The sequence below is a fragment of the Glycine soja genome, chromosome 4 (genome assembly GCF_004193775.1).
Source record: "Glycine soja cultivar W05 chromosome 4, ASM419377v2, whole genome shotgun sequence".
Lineage (NCBI taxonomy): Eukaryota > Viridiplantae > Streptophyta > Magnoliopsida > Fabales > Fabaceae > Glycine > Glycine soja.
In genome coordinates, this window is record NC_041005.1 from 46,189,714 (window position 1) to 46,205,931 (window position 16,218).

General features: G+C 29.9%; 1 protein-coding gene across 5 annotated transcripts; it reads left to right on the forward strand.

Annotated features, from left to right (window-relative positions):
* The first annotated feature begins 9,367 nt into the window (after nucleotides 1-9,367).
* On the forward strand, nucleotides 9,368-14,839 carry LOC114409932 (probable inactive leucine-rich repeat receptor-like protein kinase At3g03770). Of its 5 annotated transcripts, none has more exons than XM_028373608.1 (8): nucleotides 9,368-9,708; nucleotides 10,154-11,591; nucleotides 11,833-11,966; nucleotides 12,139-12,379; nucleotides 13,070-13,281; nucleotides 13,399-13,424; nucleotides 13,635-13,746; nucleotides 14,282-14,839. In XM_028373608.1, the coding sequence occupies exons 2-8, from the start codon at nucleotides 10,238-10,240 to the stop codon at nucleotides 14,492-14,494; spliced, it is 2,292 nt and encodes a 763-aa protein (XP_028229409.1). In that variant the 5' UTR covers nucleotides 9,368-9,708; nucleotides 10,154-10,237; the 3' UTR covers nucleotides 14,495-14,839. The 5 variants fall into 5 exon arrangements, with proteins under 5 accessions (XP_028229409.1, XP_028229407.1, XP_028229411.1 ...); XM_028373606.1 differs by having other exon boundaries at nucleotides 10,158-11,591; XM_028373610.1 differs by lacking the exon at nucleotides 9,368-9,708 and adding an exon at nucleotides 9,740-10,013 and having other exon boundaries at nucleotides 10,158-11,591; nucleotides 11,848-11,966.
* Nucleotides 14,840-16,218: the final 1,379 nt, after the last annotated feature.

Consider the following 16,218-nt stretch of genomic DNA (forward strand, 5'->3'; position numbering starts at 1 on the left):
ATAATGTAGAAAAACATGAAATGATATCAAATTTTTTGAATTTTTTCACACAATTCTCAGCTGCAGTAAATCAACCAAACGGAGTCTTAATTTCTATAATTAAGACCTCAAAGAAAATCCGTGTTATAGAGGTGATAATTTTTTTTGTACAAAAAGTACATTTTTTTTACTGAATTGTATAAATAATAATACATAAAAAATTGTTTGTTGACTGTTATTATTTTAAACATTTTTTTATTTTATATAATAATTGTCAAAGACTTAAATGGTTCATTGAATTTTGACGCTGACGGTACATCCATGTATCATTATTCAACATTATTCAGGTATATATGGCAACATCATTAAAAGTATTTAATTTCCATAAACAAAGCTTAAAAAAAATCCATGTAATCATGGTAATTAAAAAATTGTATACGAACAATATATGAAAAATTAAGGAGTGACATATTGGCAGGTTATCTTTTATTTAAAATTTAAAAAATAACAAATTAAAAGATTTATATTTCATTATTTTATCATGCAGTTACGATTTTTTTACAAGCCAGTTACGAATATTTAAATATTTAAAATTAGAACTTTTAACAGTTACAAACAATAAAGATACTAATATTGAAATGTCCTCCTTTCAAAAAACAAATATTTCTTTTTTACTGCGAAAAAAATATTGAAATATCCTTTTTGTACTAATGGATCATTCATAATTCTAATAATTTACTTAATAACTAAATAATTATTACAATTTCTGAAATCTCATTATTTAATGGTGTACACATTTTTTGAATATGGTACGTTAAATAGAGTCCAAATTTCATAATTATGAAATATTGCACATTAACTAGATTCAAAAATTTATTTATGTAATTTTTGTGATTTAGAAAAACAATGTCACGTTAACTATATTAAAATAGTAAATATAAGTATATATTAAAATAAAGATTGCATTTTTGTTTTAATAAAAGTATTACCAAGTGTTGTAATGGTTTCTAAATTTTAAAATAAAGGTTAATTAATATAAATTAAATATATACTAAAAAACCCACATATTTTAATATATATTAATAAATTTCCTCAAACGTTTCATGTGACTTATTTTTAGTCCTATAGATTGATATCTAATAAAATCTTTCATCTCATGTTTCATTAAAAACATTCACCCTTTATTACTAAGTAACATTGTATTTGTTTAGAAACAAATAATCCTCCCTTTTTCTAATTATCACTTATAAAAATTATAGTTTCATTTATTCTTCCAATAATATACTATTTAATTACGTGCAGTAATAATTGAAAAAAAAAAGTTTTATGTAGATTATGTCCCTTGCAAGGGTGAATTTTGTGTGTCTCGGGTTTCAACTTTAGTGTTTCAGTGCAATACTCCATTTGTGTTGTCCTAGCTAGTTTTTACCAAGTCGGAAACCACCACGGAATTGGCACCAACCATCACAAAACTATTGTTTTTAATATAGGGTTAAAATGGTCTATTCATAATATAATTTGAGGGTGAATAGTTGTCGGTGAATCAACTATCTCAGGATTCACCGTAGAATTTGCCTTAAATCCAATACGCAATAAATAACCAAACATAAAATTGTCCTTATTTCTCATTAAAATTGGGCTTTTGTTATTTTTGGACCATTCAATAAGCCTTTGATAGGTTGAATAAAAAATTGGAGCTGCTATTCACACTTCACTTTTTTGTATTCCCAAAAATATCCCTATTCTCTCTCACTTCTCCTTCCTCTCTTCCCGAACTCTCCTTGTCTTTTTTCCTATGGCTTTTCTCACTCTTTTCTTCTCTCCAGAACTATCTCAAGTCATTTTGAACTTCCAAGTTTTTTTTTTTCATTTTCATTTTTCATACATTTTACAGAAATTAGTTTCCATAATATAAAGTTTACATTAGGGAAACTAATTTTTGTATTTTTACATTACAAACAATGACTTTTGTAATTTATTTAGTAATGTTGGGTCACTTTTTTAAAAATATGTTTTGAATATTAGTTTCTGAGAAAAAAATATTTTTGTCAAAAAAAATTCATATATGTAAACATATTAATTATTATATTAAAATTAATTATCACAAAATTTATTATTTAAATTTACATACACCTTAAATATATATAACAACATAATTTATTTTATAACATAATTGGTCTATTAGCTTAGTTGATTAGAGCATCATGATGTTTAAATCCATATGAGACATGCAAGTTGGGCTAATCTGTATCCCTTTCATGGAAGGCTAAAACAGAAAAATCACATAATTACTAGGTGTATCAACAATTTTACATGGTGCAAGTAGCAACGCCCTGGATTTTGTTACCTTTGGGTAGATATTTTGGGTTGGATTTTTCTCTAATTGTTGGGTATTCTAGATGACAGGCAGCATTTGTTTCCTGTACTTCCCATATTCATTTTAGAATTTTTTTTTTTTCAGAATGAACTTATTATAATGTCAGTGGAAATGCAGGAGGATACAATAGTAAGAATGCATGAAACAATAGCCGTGATGGGATTGATATATTGGAATAATACAAAAATAAAAAAATCTAAAAAAATATAATAAAACAAAGTGAATTATAATTATGGGAAACATAAATTACGATCTTCCATTCACATTCGTAACATAGCCGTGAGTTTGACTTAAACTTATATATGAATATATTATTTGGTTATCCTGTCATGATAGATTGCTATCTCATTTAACTATCCTTTTAGAAATAAATAATTATTTATCGACTTTTAGTCCTTTAAATTAAGTATATTTTTTTAGTCCTCTCAATTTAAAATTATTTTTTTAGTTTTAGAAATTCGCATAATTTTCTTTTAGTCCCTCTTTATTGTATGAACTAAATGAAGAATGAGATATTCATATGGGTGATTTTGAGCGTTATAAATTAATTTTTTATTTTAAATCTTAAAATACAATTTTAGATGGTTTAAAACTATCATAATTAAGTCAATAAAAAATTAAAGCAACTAATAAGTTTTTTTAACTTTCTTATTGACTTAATTGCGATACTTTTTAACTATTAGAAAAATCATACCTAAATTATAAAATAAAAAAAATCAAATTCTACATGTTAAAAGTTGTCACTAATTGTGGGTCTATTATTCTCATTTGACTCACACGAGACACAAAACAGCATTATATGAATTCGATAAACTAAAAAATAACCCAAATTTAAAGGACTAAAAGTATATTTAAGACTTATTTATTTTATTAGTAGCATTGTGTTGATCAAATATTCATCCTTTTAATTAACTTAATTTGTAATTTATTATCTTATCAAATTAAATATTTTTTTAAAAATATGGTATTAGTATTAATCAATTCAAATTTACTTTATGTTTGGTTATTGTGAGAATTTTGTTTTTTTTATCTAAGTCACGATAACTCGACAATCCATAATTTTCCAAATTAAAAATAATAAGTTACTAATATTTTTTATTAACTTCTTATTTAATTATCATAGGAGCATTGAGTTCTAGGGTTCGCCTGAGACATTATGACTCAACAATCCCTTACCAAAAATCAAAGTTTCTCACAATTGTCATAAAATGTAAAATTAATTGAAATAAATCAATCCACAAATATTTTCAAACTATGCCAATTTTAATTCTTCATTTCACTTGAAGATACATATATAGAAATAGGGGTCTCTCCTTTCGTGCTCAAAAATATTTTTTCACAGTTTCTCTCTTTCAACTTAAAAGAATCATGCAAAATTAATTTCTTCTTTTAAAATATAGTAATAAAATCTTTATAGGTACATTTTCAATTCCAAAAATAATAAATACACAACTCACATTTTCAAATTCCATTATTTATATCATTAATAAAATAAATATTTAAAATTTATTAATAATTTATACAATTAACTAAAGTCTAGTGGAATTAATAGATGTATAAAATCTTTATACAACTTATTAATAGATGTATTAAATTTGTCGTGTGGGATTAAGTTTTCACCCCTTTCTTTATACATAATCAGACTTCTGGGTTCTGAATCCAAACCTTTTTTTATTTTTAACATTCTTTTCCATATTTTTCTAATTTTGATTAAATTATTGATTTTATCTATAACTCTTCTATAAGGTTGAAACACCTCTTTTTGCCCTGGACGAGGACGACTATGTATAGTGTTTGACTGTTTTTTGAGTAACCTATTTCATTGCACAGTAGGGTGATGTAGAAACAGATAAGAAATTGAGCCTGGTAAAACGGAAGTGCAATTTAGTCAATTAAAACATTTTTCCATAATTAATGGAAGGATCTTCCTACAATTGAGGAACACATGATCTGTAGATTCCTCATTGTCCTCACAGAAAACACACTTGTAATGATTCCTATGCATCACAATATTCTTCTTCTTCAAGTTATCCTTAGCAGGAAATCTATTAATGAACAACCTTCACAAGAAAAACATAACCTTTGGTGGTATGTTTAACTTCCAAATCTACCGCAAGAAGTTATCAAATTCACATCCTGATCTCAATGCCATCTTCGCCCTCAGTTGTTGCTTAATACACACTTGTTGGTGTGAATTAAGGTACAATCTAGGATATAAACTTGCTAAGACTTTCTCCCATCCAATTATCCTCCCACCATCTCCTAATTTTCACGCTCTCATTTTGTCAACCCATTTATCTTCACTTTCCTCACCACATATCCTCTTCAAATCCCTCCAGCAAATAGATGAATTTTTCTCAACGCCCCTCTCCACAAGTCCCCTCCCCCCATACCTAGATTCATTAACTTGACCCCACAAAGAATGGTTATTATGAAAAAAGGTCCACTTCCATTTAACCAACAAAGTCTTGTTGAAAAACCCAGTTACTTTTAGTTTTAGGATAAATTATACTCATATCTAGAGTTAATAAAATTTTATTTAAGTTATGTTGAATAACACATTTTAACTAGTTTTTTTTTTTAGTTTTTAGTGTTTTTTTAACTGTTAATTTCTAATTTTTTATATTTTTTTTTATTTTTATCTTTAATATATTTATTCATTTTCTTAATTATTCTTTTTAAATAAATTATAGTTTTATTATTTTTTTGTTATTTTTTATTTTTTAATTATTTCAACAATTAATTTTATTGAACACTTATAATTTAATAAACTATATTTTTAACTTCTAGCTTTCAATAATGATTTCTATTAATTTTATATACAATTATATAAATCAAGAGAAATTAAAATAATAAAGTAAAAAAGAGAAATATCAAATTTAATTATATTAACCGTCAGAATTATGGATTTGATTCTATCATAACTAGGCTCCCTTTACACTGATTACATTTTCTTCTAGCTGCCGTTAAGGCAAAGGAATAAAGGAAAAGGTGGCTGTATTATTCGGGTATAATTTAAATGGGCCCAATACTAAAGTTAGCCAAAATTATTAATCTATCTCTGCTTTCTATTCTCCCCTTAAAAGGACAGGTGTTGGAACTTGTAACTTTCCTTCAAAACTTCAAAGATGTATGCTACTAAACCTTGCAATGTTTCTTAATCAAAGTTTTACTTAATAGTTTGTGTACATGGTAAAATGCTATAGTGATCATGAAAGTGGACATCTTATAGATAAAATTTGATGAGAATATGAAGGTTGTATATGTGCATTCTTTTTCCCAGTAAATTACGCTTCTCTCTTAAAAAAAACACTTATAATGCTCTTTTTTTTTTTTATCATTGAGAACAAACTTTTCTCTTACTTTTAAATACACATTTTCCTCCTAATGAGTATATATAACTTGCACTAACCCTTTTCAATAAATATCAGTTGTACTTTAACCCTCTTCAATATAAATGAACTACTTAACAATTGTAATTATGAAAGTGTCGCCTAATAATATTATCTGTCCTTTTTCTACAATTTTTAATGTTACCAACCATTAATTTTCCTTTAAAAAAAAACCAACAATCATTTTCAAACACATTACCATTAAGTAAAGTTTGAAATATCTTTATTATCAGTTTTAAATATTTTCTAAAATATTTATGTTCATCTTCAGTAGTTAAAAGCAATTGTTAATAAATGCTAAACAATTAGAGAATAGTATACATAAATTAATGTCTTAGATTTTAATTTCATTTTTTTAAATAGACCCAACTCACCTTCAAAGTTCAAATATTCAATATTCAATTTTTTTTTTCTCTTGTTAGTTTCTGTTACCGAAACACTTACATGACTCCATATCTGACTTCATATGAAAAGATTGAGTATCAAAAACATCATAAACAAAAAAATTACAGAAATTAAAAGCAAAATTTGGAATATTTATCAAATAAAAACAAAAAATATATTTAAACTTAAAATTAATGTATAAACTTTTAATTTGATTTTTGAAATGAACCCAGAGCTCACCTTCAATATTCACATTCTCCCTTCAAAAAAAACTCCTACGTACGTGTATGTCCACTGTGTGAATACTCACTCGTTACAAAAAACAATTATTGGCTATTGGGTTGGCTGTTGCATTCCTCCAAAGTTTTAGGACTAACAGGGCCAATTCCTTGCTTCCTTGCACGTGCTAGTGCGCAAAAAGCATACAACTTTTTGCTGTAAAAGGATGGCAATACTAAAGGAATAAAGCTCATAAGTCTTCACCATGCCAAAATTAAAGATCATTATTATTTCATGCGAATCGCATAACTCTTCCCAACTCAACAACTGGTTTGGATTTTGTTTAGCCCCACCTCTTTCTTTGTTTTAAGATTTACATTTTGTAAAATGTGCTAGATAATTTACTACTAATAAACCCAGTTCAGTTCACCAAATTTTATGAGAAATGAAAATAATTATGAAAGAGAGATGTATATTATCATTTTAATTAGTCTTTTAATTTTTTTTCACTAAATTATTTTTCAAATATCAAAATTAATCTCTTAATATGTGAATTATTATGTTATTCTTTAATATATTTTATTAATAAATTAATCTTTAATTTTTAAAATTGAAAAATATTAGCAATGCAATCTCTAAAGCAATTTTTTGAACTATCTTTATTATTGGTGTAAATTATTGAAACTTGAAAATTTCATATTTTTTTCTTCTTGTTTAATACAATAATGTAGTGCATAAGTAATTGTTGGCACTCATTTATGTTAGATAATCATTTAATAAGATATAACAACTAAAGAAAAAAATGTTGAATTAACAACACAAAAGTTGATCGGGTGGCTAAGTTGTTAACATCACATATCACGCTTATGTAATGAGTTTTCTTTGCACCATTAATAGAAAGTATATATATGAAAACTACTACTATTCGAACTTGAATAGGGTTCTCGTGCAACTAAACTACTAAAGCCATGAGACTACATACGAGAGACAGGTTTAAAAGGTTGCATTTCAATTTTATATATAGATAGTTGGATAAGGTTCAGTGTTAAATGTGAGCTTGTTACTAAAATTTATAAATAAAAGTATCTAGCTAGTTTAAATTTTAATTAATCACAGTCATAATTCTCTTTAGATTAAAAAAATGTCATTTTTATTCATACAAATTCATTTTAAAGTCATGGTTATTTTTTTATGTGTAATTAATAACTGGGCTCATTATTAACCAAACTAGTTTTAGTACGAAAATAATGCATCAACGTAATGTTTGTAACTATCCCCTAGATCTAAATGAAATCGAAACTCTTCTAAAAAAATGGATATAATTTAGATCTTAAAGTCTACGTACATGGTTTTGAAAATAATGGAGCAATATGATCTATAGATGATGCTCAACATTACTCCTTTACTCTTATCTTTCTTTTAGTAGTGATCTTTTTATTTAAGACATATCAACAAGTGATTGGTCGCGATAAGTTTGAATTCTTTAAGAAAGTGATTAAAAAATATTAAAAAGGAAACAACCTATCTTTAAGTGCTTTTAAATTTTCTAAAAGAGATTAATCTCAATAAACAATCAAACATACTACTCTTTGTAATCGTGTAGTATGAAAGAATATTCAAATATGCATCACTTTTTTTGTTTTTACTTTAACATTTATTTTATCATATTTTTTTTTCCTTACAAGCTAAATTGAGTTTCATTTTTTATTTAAATCTTTTTAATTTATTCACCTATCAATTAAAAGCTGTTTAATTCGTGGATGGCAAATCTTCAATCCTTAACCATTAAATTTGGGACAGACGAGAGTACACGGGGCTGTCCCATGCCGTAACCTATTGTCATTGTTACCCAACATTATAACACTATGTAGTCTGAAGTCATTTGTCCTAATAAGGGGTGTGTGTGGAGGTCATGGCCTAATAGCCAAACACCCATTTGTGCTTTTGAGTTTTGATTTGTTTGTGACAGCCTGTCAAGACAAGTAAGCAGGAACCCCAAGTTCCAAAGGACATTATCAATACATAGCCATGTAAATTTACTAATTTAGAGTCCATTTAGTTTAAAAGAACCAAAAAAAATTGAAAGTAAATTGAGATAAAAAAAATTCAATATAAAGATATGAAATTCACTAAATTTTAAAACTTTTGTTTCAAATACATCCCACTATAATTAAACCAAACACTGTTAGTCTTAGTTTGGTTGATCTATTCTCACTACTTTAGAATGATAGCTTTTTCCATAATCTTGAGATTATAAGTTTACTGGTTACAATGCAACTAGGCTCAAATATAGTAAACAATTAAATTTGGAAAATTATTTTTAAAAATTCTAAAATACATTAAAAACAGTATTTTTTAAATAAATTATCTAAATTAAGAGTGTTAATGAATTGTTTCGTCCACTAATCTAATTCAACCCAATATTACTTTTGACATGTTGAGAAATAAATTAAATCTGATGCATTTTAAAAGACAAGTTTAAGTTATATTTCTAGTATGCTCAACTCACTTTTATTTCATATATACTTTTAAAAATATAACTTTTTAAACAAGTATATAATAATAACACATCTTATTAAACACATATTGATAATTATACAATCGTGTTCATTTTTCTTAACTATTGTGAAATAATATTAACTATATTTATATGCACAGTTAATCATGTATCTAGATGAACATTGGGTGAGAGTGTGGGACGATAATCATTACTCAAGAATCAAAGGCTAAGTGAAGGATACGAGAGAGGTGAGAGGAGCAGAAGTCTGGTATTATGTAAGTTTTCATTAACTAAAAACGCAAAGAAATCTGAAGGTGCAGAGTAGATTGTTTTAGTTCCCAAGTAATGCCAAAATCCGCAAGTGAAAATGAAGTATATAGATGTAGACATAGTTCTACAATGATTGTGGGGTCCCCACCGCATAGCACCTCCAGTTTGTTAGATTCATACCATAAGTGCATATATATTAATATATCATATGACCCATCACACCATGTTTTATTTGTTTGTTTTCTGCGGTTAACAAATAACAACTTATATTACATGGTTATCGGTTGGTGTCTTACCCAGAAGGCCTTCAATTTCACCAGTGTCCATTTATCTGTAAAGGGTTGAATTAGAAACAATGAGGGCTTGGTTGGATTTTGGTGTCTGTATTTGAACTTTAGCCGAAACAACATATTAAGTGTTGATACTTGGTTTCTTCACTTCATAATAGTTTATTTCCCTCCTACTTTTTTTTTCAGAAGAACCTTTCATGTTACCCTTTTCCTCTGGCACCCCCATTATTGCTATCTGGTGGAGAGAGCACAGTAGGAAAGAACACCATGTGGAAGCAGTAAATGCATTTACTTCAGGTACCCCACTTTCATATCTTGGATTCCGGGCAAAGATCACAACTTGATCTTTCTTTCGTTTAATATATTGATTTACATCTCAGATATTCACTATATAAGAGAGAGCCTTGCACAGATGTTATTAATTATTATTGTTGCTCTTTCTCTTTGCCCTCATGCTACTTTTCTTTCATTCATAGCCAATGCTTATTAGTATCTTGCTTGAACCTGTTCTTCAATCTCTACTATATTCTGTTCATTAATGTTTGCACAACCACCTCTGCTTAACAATTCAAATGGTCAAAGATATTTAAGCTCATAATGAGGTACTAGTCAATTTTAATGTCTATGCAAGTCATCCTGATATTATTGTTATTTTATTGATATTATTATTATATTCTGGGGGGTAGTCTTTGTTTCAAGTTTTCAATTATTTTTAATGGAACTTCTTTTACATTTGTTTAAGACAGGTTTACATTGGATTCTTTATATGAGCAAGTTGCTCCTTACTCCTTGAAATACTGCAAATAGAAGAGTAGAACTTTCCTTCATGGGGTTTCATGACTTGGTTTTGCTATTCTGTTCAGCTTGGTGTGTGTTTTATGTGGGTAGTTGCAGTGCTCAGTTGCAATCTTCTCAGACCCAAGTGCTTCTCCAGCTGAAAAAGCACTTGGAGTACCCAAAACAGTTGGAAATATGGAGAGATCGTTGGACAGATCTTTGCTCTATTTCTTCTTCTGGGCAAGTGAATGTCACATGCAAGGACAATTTTGTCACTGAGCTCACAATCTTGGGTGATAAACCAACAAAGGGTAGAGATTTTGATGGGTTTGCCAATCCAAATCAAACACTATCAGAGAGCTTCTCCATGGAGTCTTTTGTGGCTACTCTGGCAAGGTTAACCAGCCTTAGAGTCCTTAGTCTTGTCTCTTTGGGCATGTGGGGACCACTCCCTGATAGAATTCACAGACTCTATGCACTTGAACATTTGGACTTGAGTTCCAATTATCTTTATGGATCAATCCCTCCAAAGATTTGCACAATGGTGAACCTTCAAACTCTTAGATTGGGTGATAACTTCTTTAATGGTACCATCTCAAGCTTGTTCAGTTCATCAAACAATCTCACAGTTCTTAGTTTGAAGAGTAACAGGTTGAAGGGTCCATTTCCACTTTCAATCCCTAGTGTCATCACCCTAACTGAAATTGACATGTCATGCAATCAAATATCAGGGAGATTGCAAGATTTAACTGATTTGAGTAGCTTGGAACAACTAGATTTAAGGGAAAACAGGTTAGACTCTAAACTACCTGCAATGCCAAAAGGGTTGATAAGTCTTTTCCTCAGCAGAAACTCTTTCTCAGGTGAAATTCCCGAGCACTATGGTCAACTAGATAGGCTTCAGAAGCTTGATGTTTCCTTCAATTCACTCACAGGCACTGCTCCTGCTGAACTTTTTTCTTTGCCTAACATTAGTTACTTGAATTTGGCATCCAACATGTTGAATGGACCACTCCATAATCACCTAAGATGTAGCAGTCAACTCAGATTTGTTGACATATCATACAATAGATTGGTGGGGGACTTGCCTTCCTCACTCAGCACTAAATCAGAAAATAGAGTTGTTAAGAGTGATGGAAACTGTTTATCTGGGAGTGTGCAGCATCAGCATGCAGTATCCTACTGCACAGAAACTCATGCGAAGAAGAAATCATACAGAGTTGGAATTTTTGTTGGTCTCATTGTGGGAATTCTTGCAATCATTGTGGTTTTGGCTTTGACCATTGTTATAACTTGTAAAAGGTATTTCCCTTGGGGGGTGTCAGAGCAGCACCTATTGCATAAAACAGTTCAAGATAGCAGCTATGCAGCAGGAATCTCCTCTGAGCTTCTCACAAATGCAAGTAGGTTCTCTTAATTCAAGAATGGACAAAAACAAGGTTTTAAATTGCGGTCATGATTGCAGTTTTGTTGCAATCCTTGATATTGCAGGAAACTGATGTAGATGCAACTGTGGCCACGGAACATTTTTTAAAACCTTTGATGAAAATATGGATAAACTACTATGCAAATATGATAAATTGAGGGACATGAACATTGAATTCAATTATTTATTTCTTTTCATTTTTGGGGTACTAATTTCAGGGTATGTTTCTGAAGCCGCAAAGTTAGGCAGAGAGGACCTCCCCACATGTCGGTCATATTCCTTGGAAGAGCTAAAGGAAGCCACAAATAACTTTGACAACTCCACTTTTATGGGTGAGAATATATATGGGAAGGTAATATCCAAAACATGTTCTATTTTCAAAACAGAAAAAAGATATTATTAAGTTGTTGGAAGTTGGGACTTAGTTGAATGTAGCAGTTGGGTTTTAATATTTGAACATTTAAAATCTATATTTTCTTCTTATCAGATGAGATACTCACGAAAATTTCTCCCTGATATTGCAGCTTTACAGAGGAAAATTGGAGAGTGGAATACAGGTTGTAATAAGGTCCCTGCCTTTGTCAAAAAAGTATTCAATTAGGAATTTCAAACTGAGGTTGGATTTGCTTGCAAAGCTGCGTCACCCTCATTTGGTATCCCTCTTAGGGCACTGCATGGATGGTGCTGTAGGAGAGAATAATGAGGCTAATGTCTTCCTCATTTATGAATACGTGTCAAATGGGACTTTTCAGACTTATCTCTCTGGTAAGAGTATACTGTTTCTTTCACTTTATTATTTGGTTACTAAAATCTTAAGTCATTAAAGTAGTGTCATTATCATACAACCGTCTAAAAGCAGAACAATAGTCATTAAGCTATTTAGTTACATGAGGAACTTATAATTGTTGAATCCAGCCATTCTCATCTTAGAATATGTAACTCTGAAACTAACCTCCGTGTATATCACCTGCCATGTATCGAACATTACTTCTTTTTATAATAAAAAAATAGGTGTTGGTTTTCAATGTACAGCCCTAAACTATACATTAAAGTAGTGGTTTTCACATTAATGCCATTATTCTGACAAGTAAATGCAGAAGTTGACAAGAAATATGGAAATATCCTCCTTGTATATAGCAAAGTGTGGTGGATGGCTAATGGGAAATGCGGTTTAATATTATGGCTTTCTTTGCTTGTTTTCATTCAATGCCATGTGGTAGTTGTGCTATGATTGGATGATAACACCTTGGAGATTTAAAATTGCTTTGGAATCCATTCAAAGTGTGAAAAACAACCTTAAGTAGGTAGCTTTTTTTCCAACTTGCATTCAGACCCTCAAATTGAAATATAATATACATAAGAAATTAGAACCTAGAAAGTTGAAAGTATTCTCTGGTTCTCACCAATTAGTTTGGATTGTGAACTAAATTTAAATGTGTCAAATTGCATGTTCAGGAGATAGTCCAGGCAAGGTTTTCAATTGGTCAGAGCGATTGTCAGTACTAATTAACATTGCTAAGGCTGTCCACTTCCTACACACTGGCATGATACCTGGTTTCTTCAAAAACCGACTTAAGACCAACAATATCTTGCTGAATGAGAATTGGATGGCAAAGTTGAGTGACTATGGATTGTCCGTTATATCAGAAGAAACTGATGCAAGTGGGGTAAGATTTCTTTTCCTTTAAATTATTTTGTGTTTTTTTTTTTTCTCTCTATTGGTGGTCTTTCATAACCTTGTCTATCATCATCAGTGATTAAGTCTTGTCTTTTCTGGTTTGTAGGTAAAAGGAGAAAGTCCTGATTCATGGTAAGGATTCCCATATACCATATGACTTTGTTTTATTTTCCTTCAATAGTTTGTCTAGATCCAATGTCGTCTCTGTTAACATTCTTGGTACACAACAAATGGGATAACTTCTGATACAATTAGTAGAATTTCATTATTAGATGATAATTTTTTTGGAAACTTCCTTGAGGTTTATTTGTGTCATGATTTTTTCAACATGTGTAATTTCAGGCAAATGAAAATGTTAGAGGATGATGTTTATAGCTTTGGATTCATACTACTCGAGGCACTTGTTGGACCTTCATTATCAGCTAAAAGTGAAGTAAATGTGCTGAATGTAATGGTATGTGCAAAGATGTTTGGATTACATGATATCTTCCAATTACAAGACATAATGAGATGCATGTCCTTGCTCCTTGTTGATGGTTGATGCAATACAAATCTACAATACCATCCACTACAAGTATTAACAATGTTTGGAAATGATTAGATCTTAAGAAATAATCGCTCATTTTTTAAAAACTCTCTACAGAGTTGATAAGCAATTATATCTTCAAAACAAATTGAACCAAACACGCACTAAGACTTTTTTTTTATCATTCTTTGTAAGAATGTCAGCATCAGTTCAAGTCTTAAATTAAGAAATAGATTTGTGATGATGTTGGATGTTCATACTTCTATTAGGTCAACTATCCTCCACTCCCACTCAAGTGACAAGTTTGCACTTTCAATATTAAAGAAAAGAAAAAGTATATAGAGCATCCCTAATAGAATATATATATATATATATATATATATATATATATATATATATATATATATATTTATTTTTCTTTTTTTTTTCTTTCTATGTTAGTTAATTTAACTCCATTCTGCAGGCATCTTTCAATAGTCAAGATGGTTGGAAACAGATTGTGGACCCAGTTGTGCAAGCTACATGCTCTAAAGAGTCTCTATTAGTTGTTATTTCCATAACAAACAAATGTATATCTTCTGAGTCATGGAGCCGACCATCCATTGAGGATGTCCTTTGGAACCTTCAGTATGCATCTCAAATTCAGGCAACACCTGATGGGGATCAGAGAATTTGATACTCCACTACTTCAGTGACAGTAACTTCTTGAGTTTTGCTTCAAACTGCTCCAAAAGATAACAACTAGCTATTTCAACATTTCATCTTTTGGATTTCTTAGAATTGTAGGAAAGAATTGGCTGCATACACCAATTCGGTCAATTTTCATCTAGTAAGTACTTTGATCTGTATAGTATTATTACTATTTTTGTTATTATTATAAGGTTATTATTTGTAGTCCTCTAAACTCTTTGTGAACAAACTTATGCACCCTGGCCTCTTCGCAGAATTGACTTAGGTAGTTGAGTCTTGAGTCTTTAGATGATGGAATCAGAAGAGAAACCAGTATTGCTTCGGAAAAAAAGCGTAACTTTAGTTCTTTATATATTAAATTTTAACAACAAATTATATTAAAACAGGCATGCAATAAAACTAAAACAGGCAAAATTAAACACACTAATGTTTGGAAGTAGCACTTAGACACCCTGCTGAATCATAGCTCTGATCCTCATTGGAAGATCATAAAGCTTGATAAAGCCAAAGCATCAGCATGATCATATATCTCCCCACTCTCAAACGATGAAATGTCTTCCCTATAGAGGGCATAGGGGCTTTTCCTCCCCACCACAGCAGCCGAACCTTTGTAGAGTTTCAAAGTCACTGAGCTTGTTGTGGTGTACTGGTGTCTGTGATCTTCTGCATGAATGCATCCAAGGACTCACTGGAGTGGATCAAACCACACCTCCCAACAAACATTGAGATATAAAGTTGATTGGGTGGTTAAGGAAAAAAAAAAGGTGGAAGATTCTATCCCCGCTAACAAAAACTAATAAATTAATAATTAGTGTTTGCCGATAATAAAAAAAAAAACCTTCCCAGCGTACATTAACTCTGCATATTTAAGGGCCAATTAATCTTTCAGCTGAAGCATTTCTCGATCAAGTGTCAAGCACTCTAAATCTCTCACTGCAGTGAATAGGATGGTGCCACCGGGCGTTTTGTAAACTCCACTGTTCTTCATGCCTACAATCCTATCCTCAACTAGGTTAACGCTCTCAATTATTAAGGGACGCTTGTTATATTTTTGGGAATAGTATTCTTGGGAATGTTATTGGTCAGAATATTATAACACCAACCATGTTTGGTAAATACTTATCAATCCTCTTAATGTTTTTAAATTTAGTTTATTTTAAAAATAACAATGTTAAATAAATAAATATTAAATAAAGTTGAAAAAAAAGAATAAATATTCATTTTAGTCTCAGCAAATATGATACAGTGACAAATTGATCATTGAAAGATAAAAATTTAAACTTAAACCCTGAATATAAAAAAAAGTGTGACAAATTGGTCTTGACGTGTTAAATTTATGAGACTATTTTGTTATTAAAATGTATTCAAGAATCAATTTAATAATAATTTATATTTTTATGACAAATTTGATATTAAATAGCAAAATATAAGGATTAATTTGTCATTAAATAATTTTATATAGGCCTAAAATCTCTAGTTGGAGAATACATCCTTTGTTTTATATAAGTCCTGGAGAGAGGATTAGTCTCATAATCAATCAAATGATTGAAACTTATGAACAATGTTTCAAGAATCGGACGGGACTAATTGGTCTGATTGGTTCAACTTAAACTTGGTGGGCACACCGGTTCAATTTGCTGAGAGGATCAGAAATATATAGAAATGTACTAGAATCAGTATGATCTTGGTTGAATTGGATGGGTCTTTAGT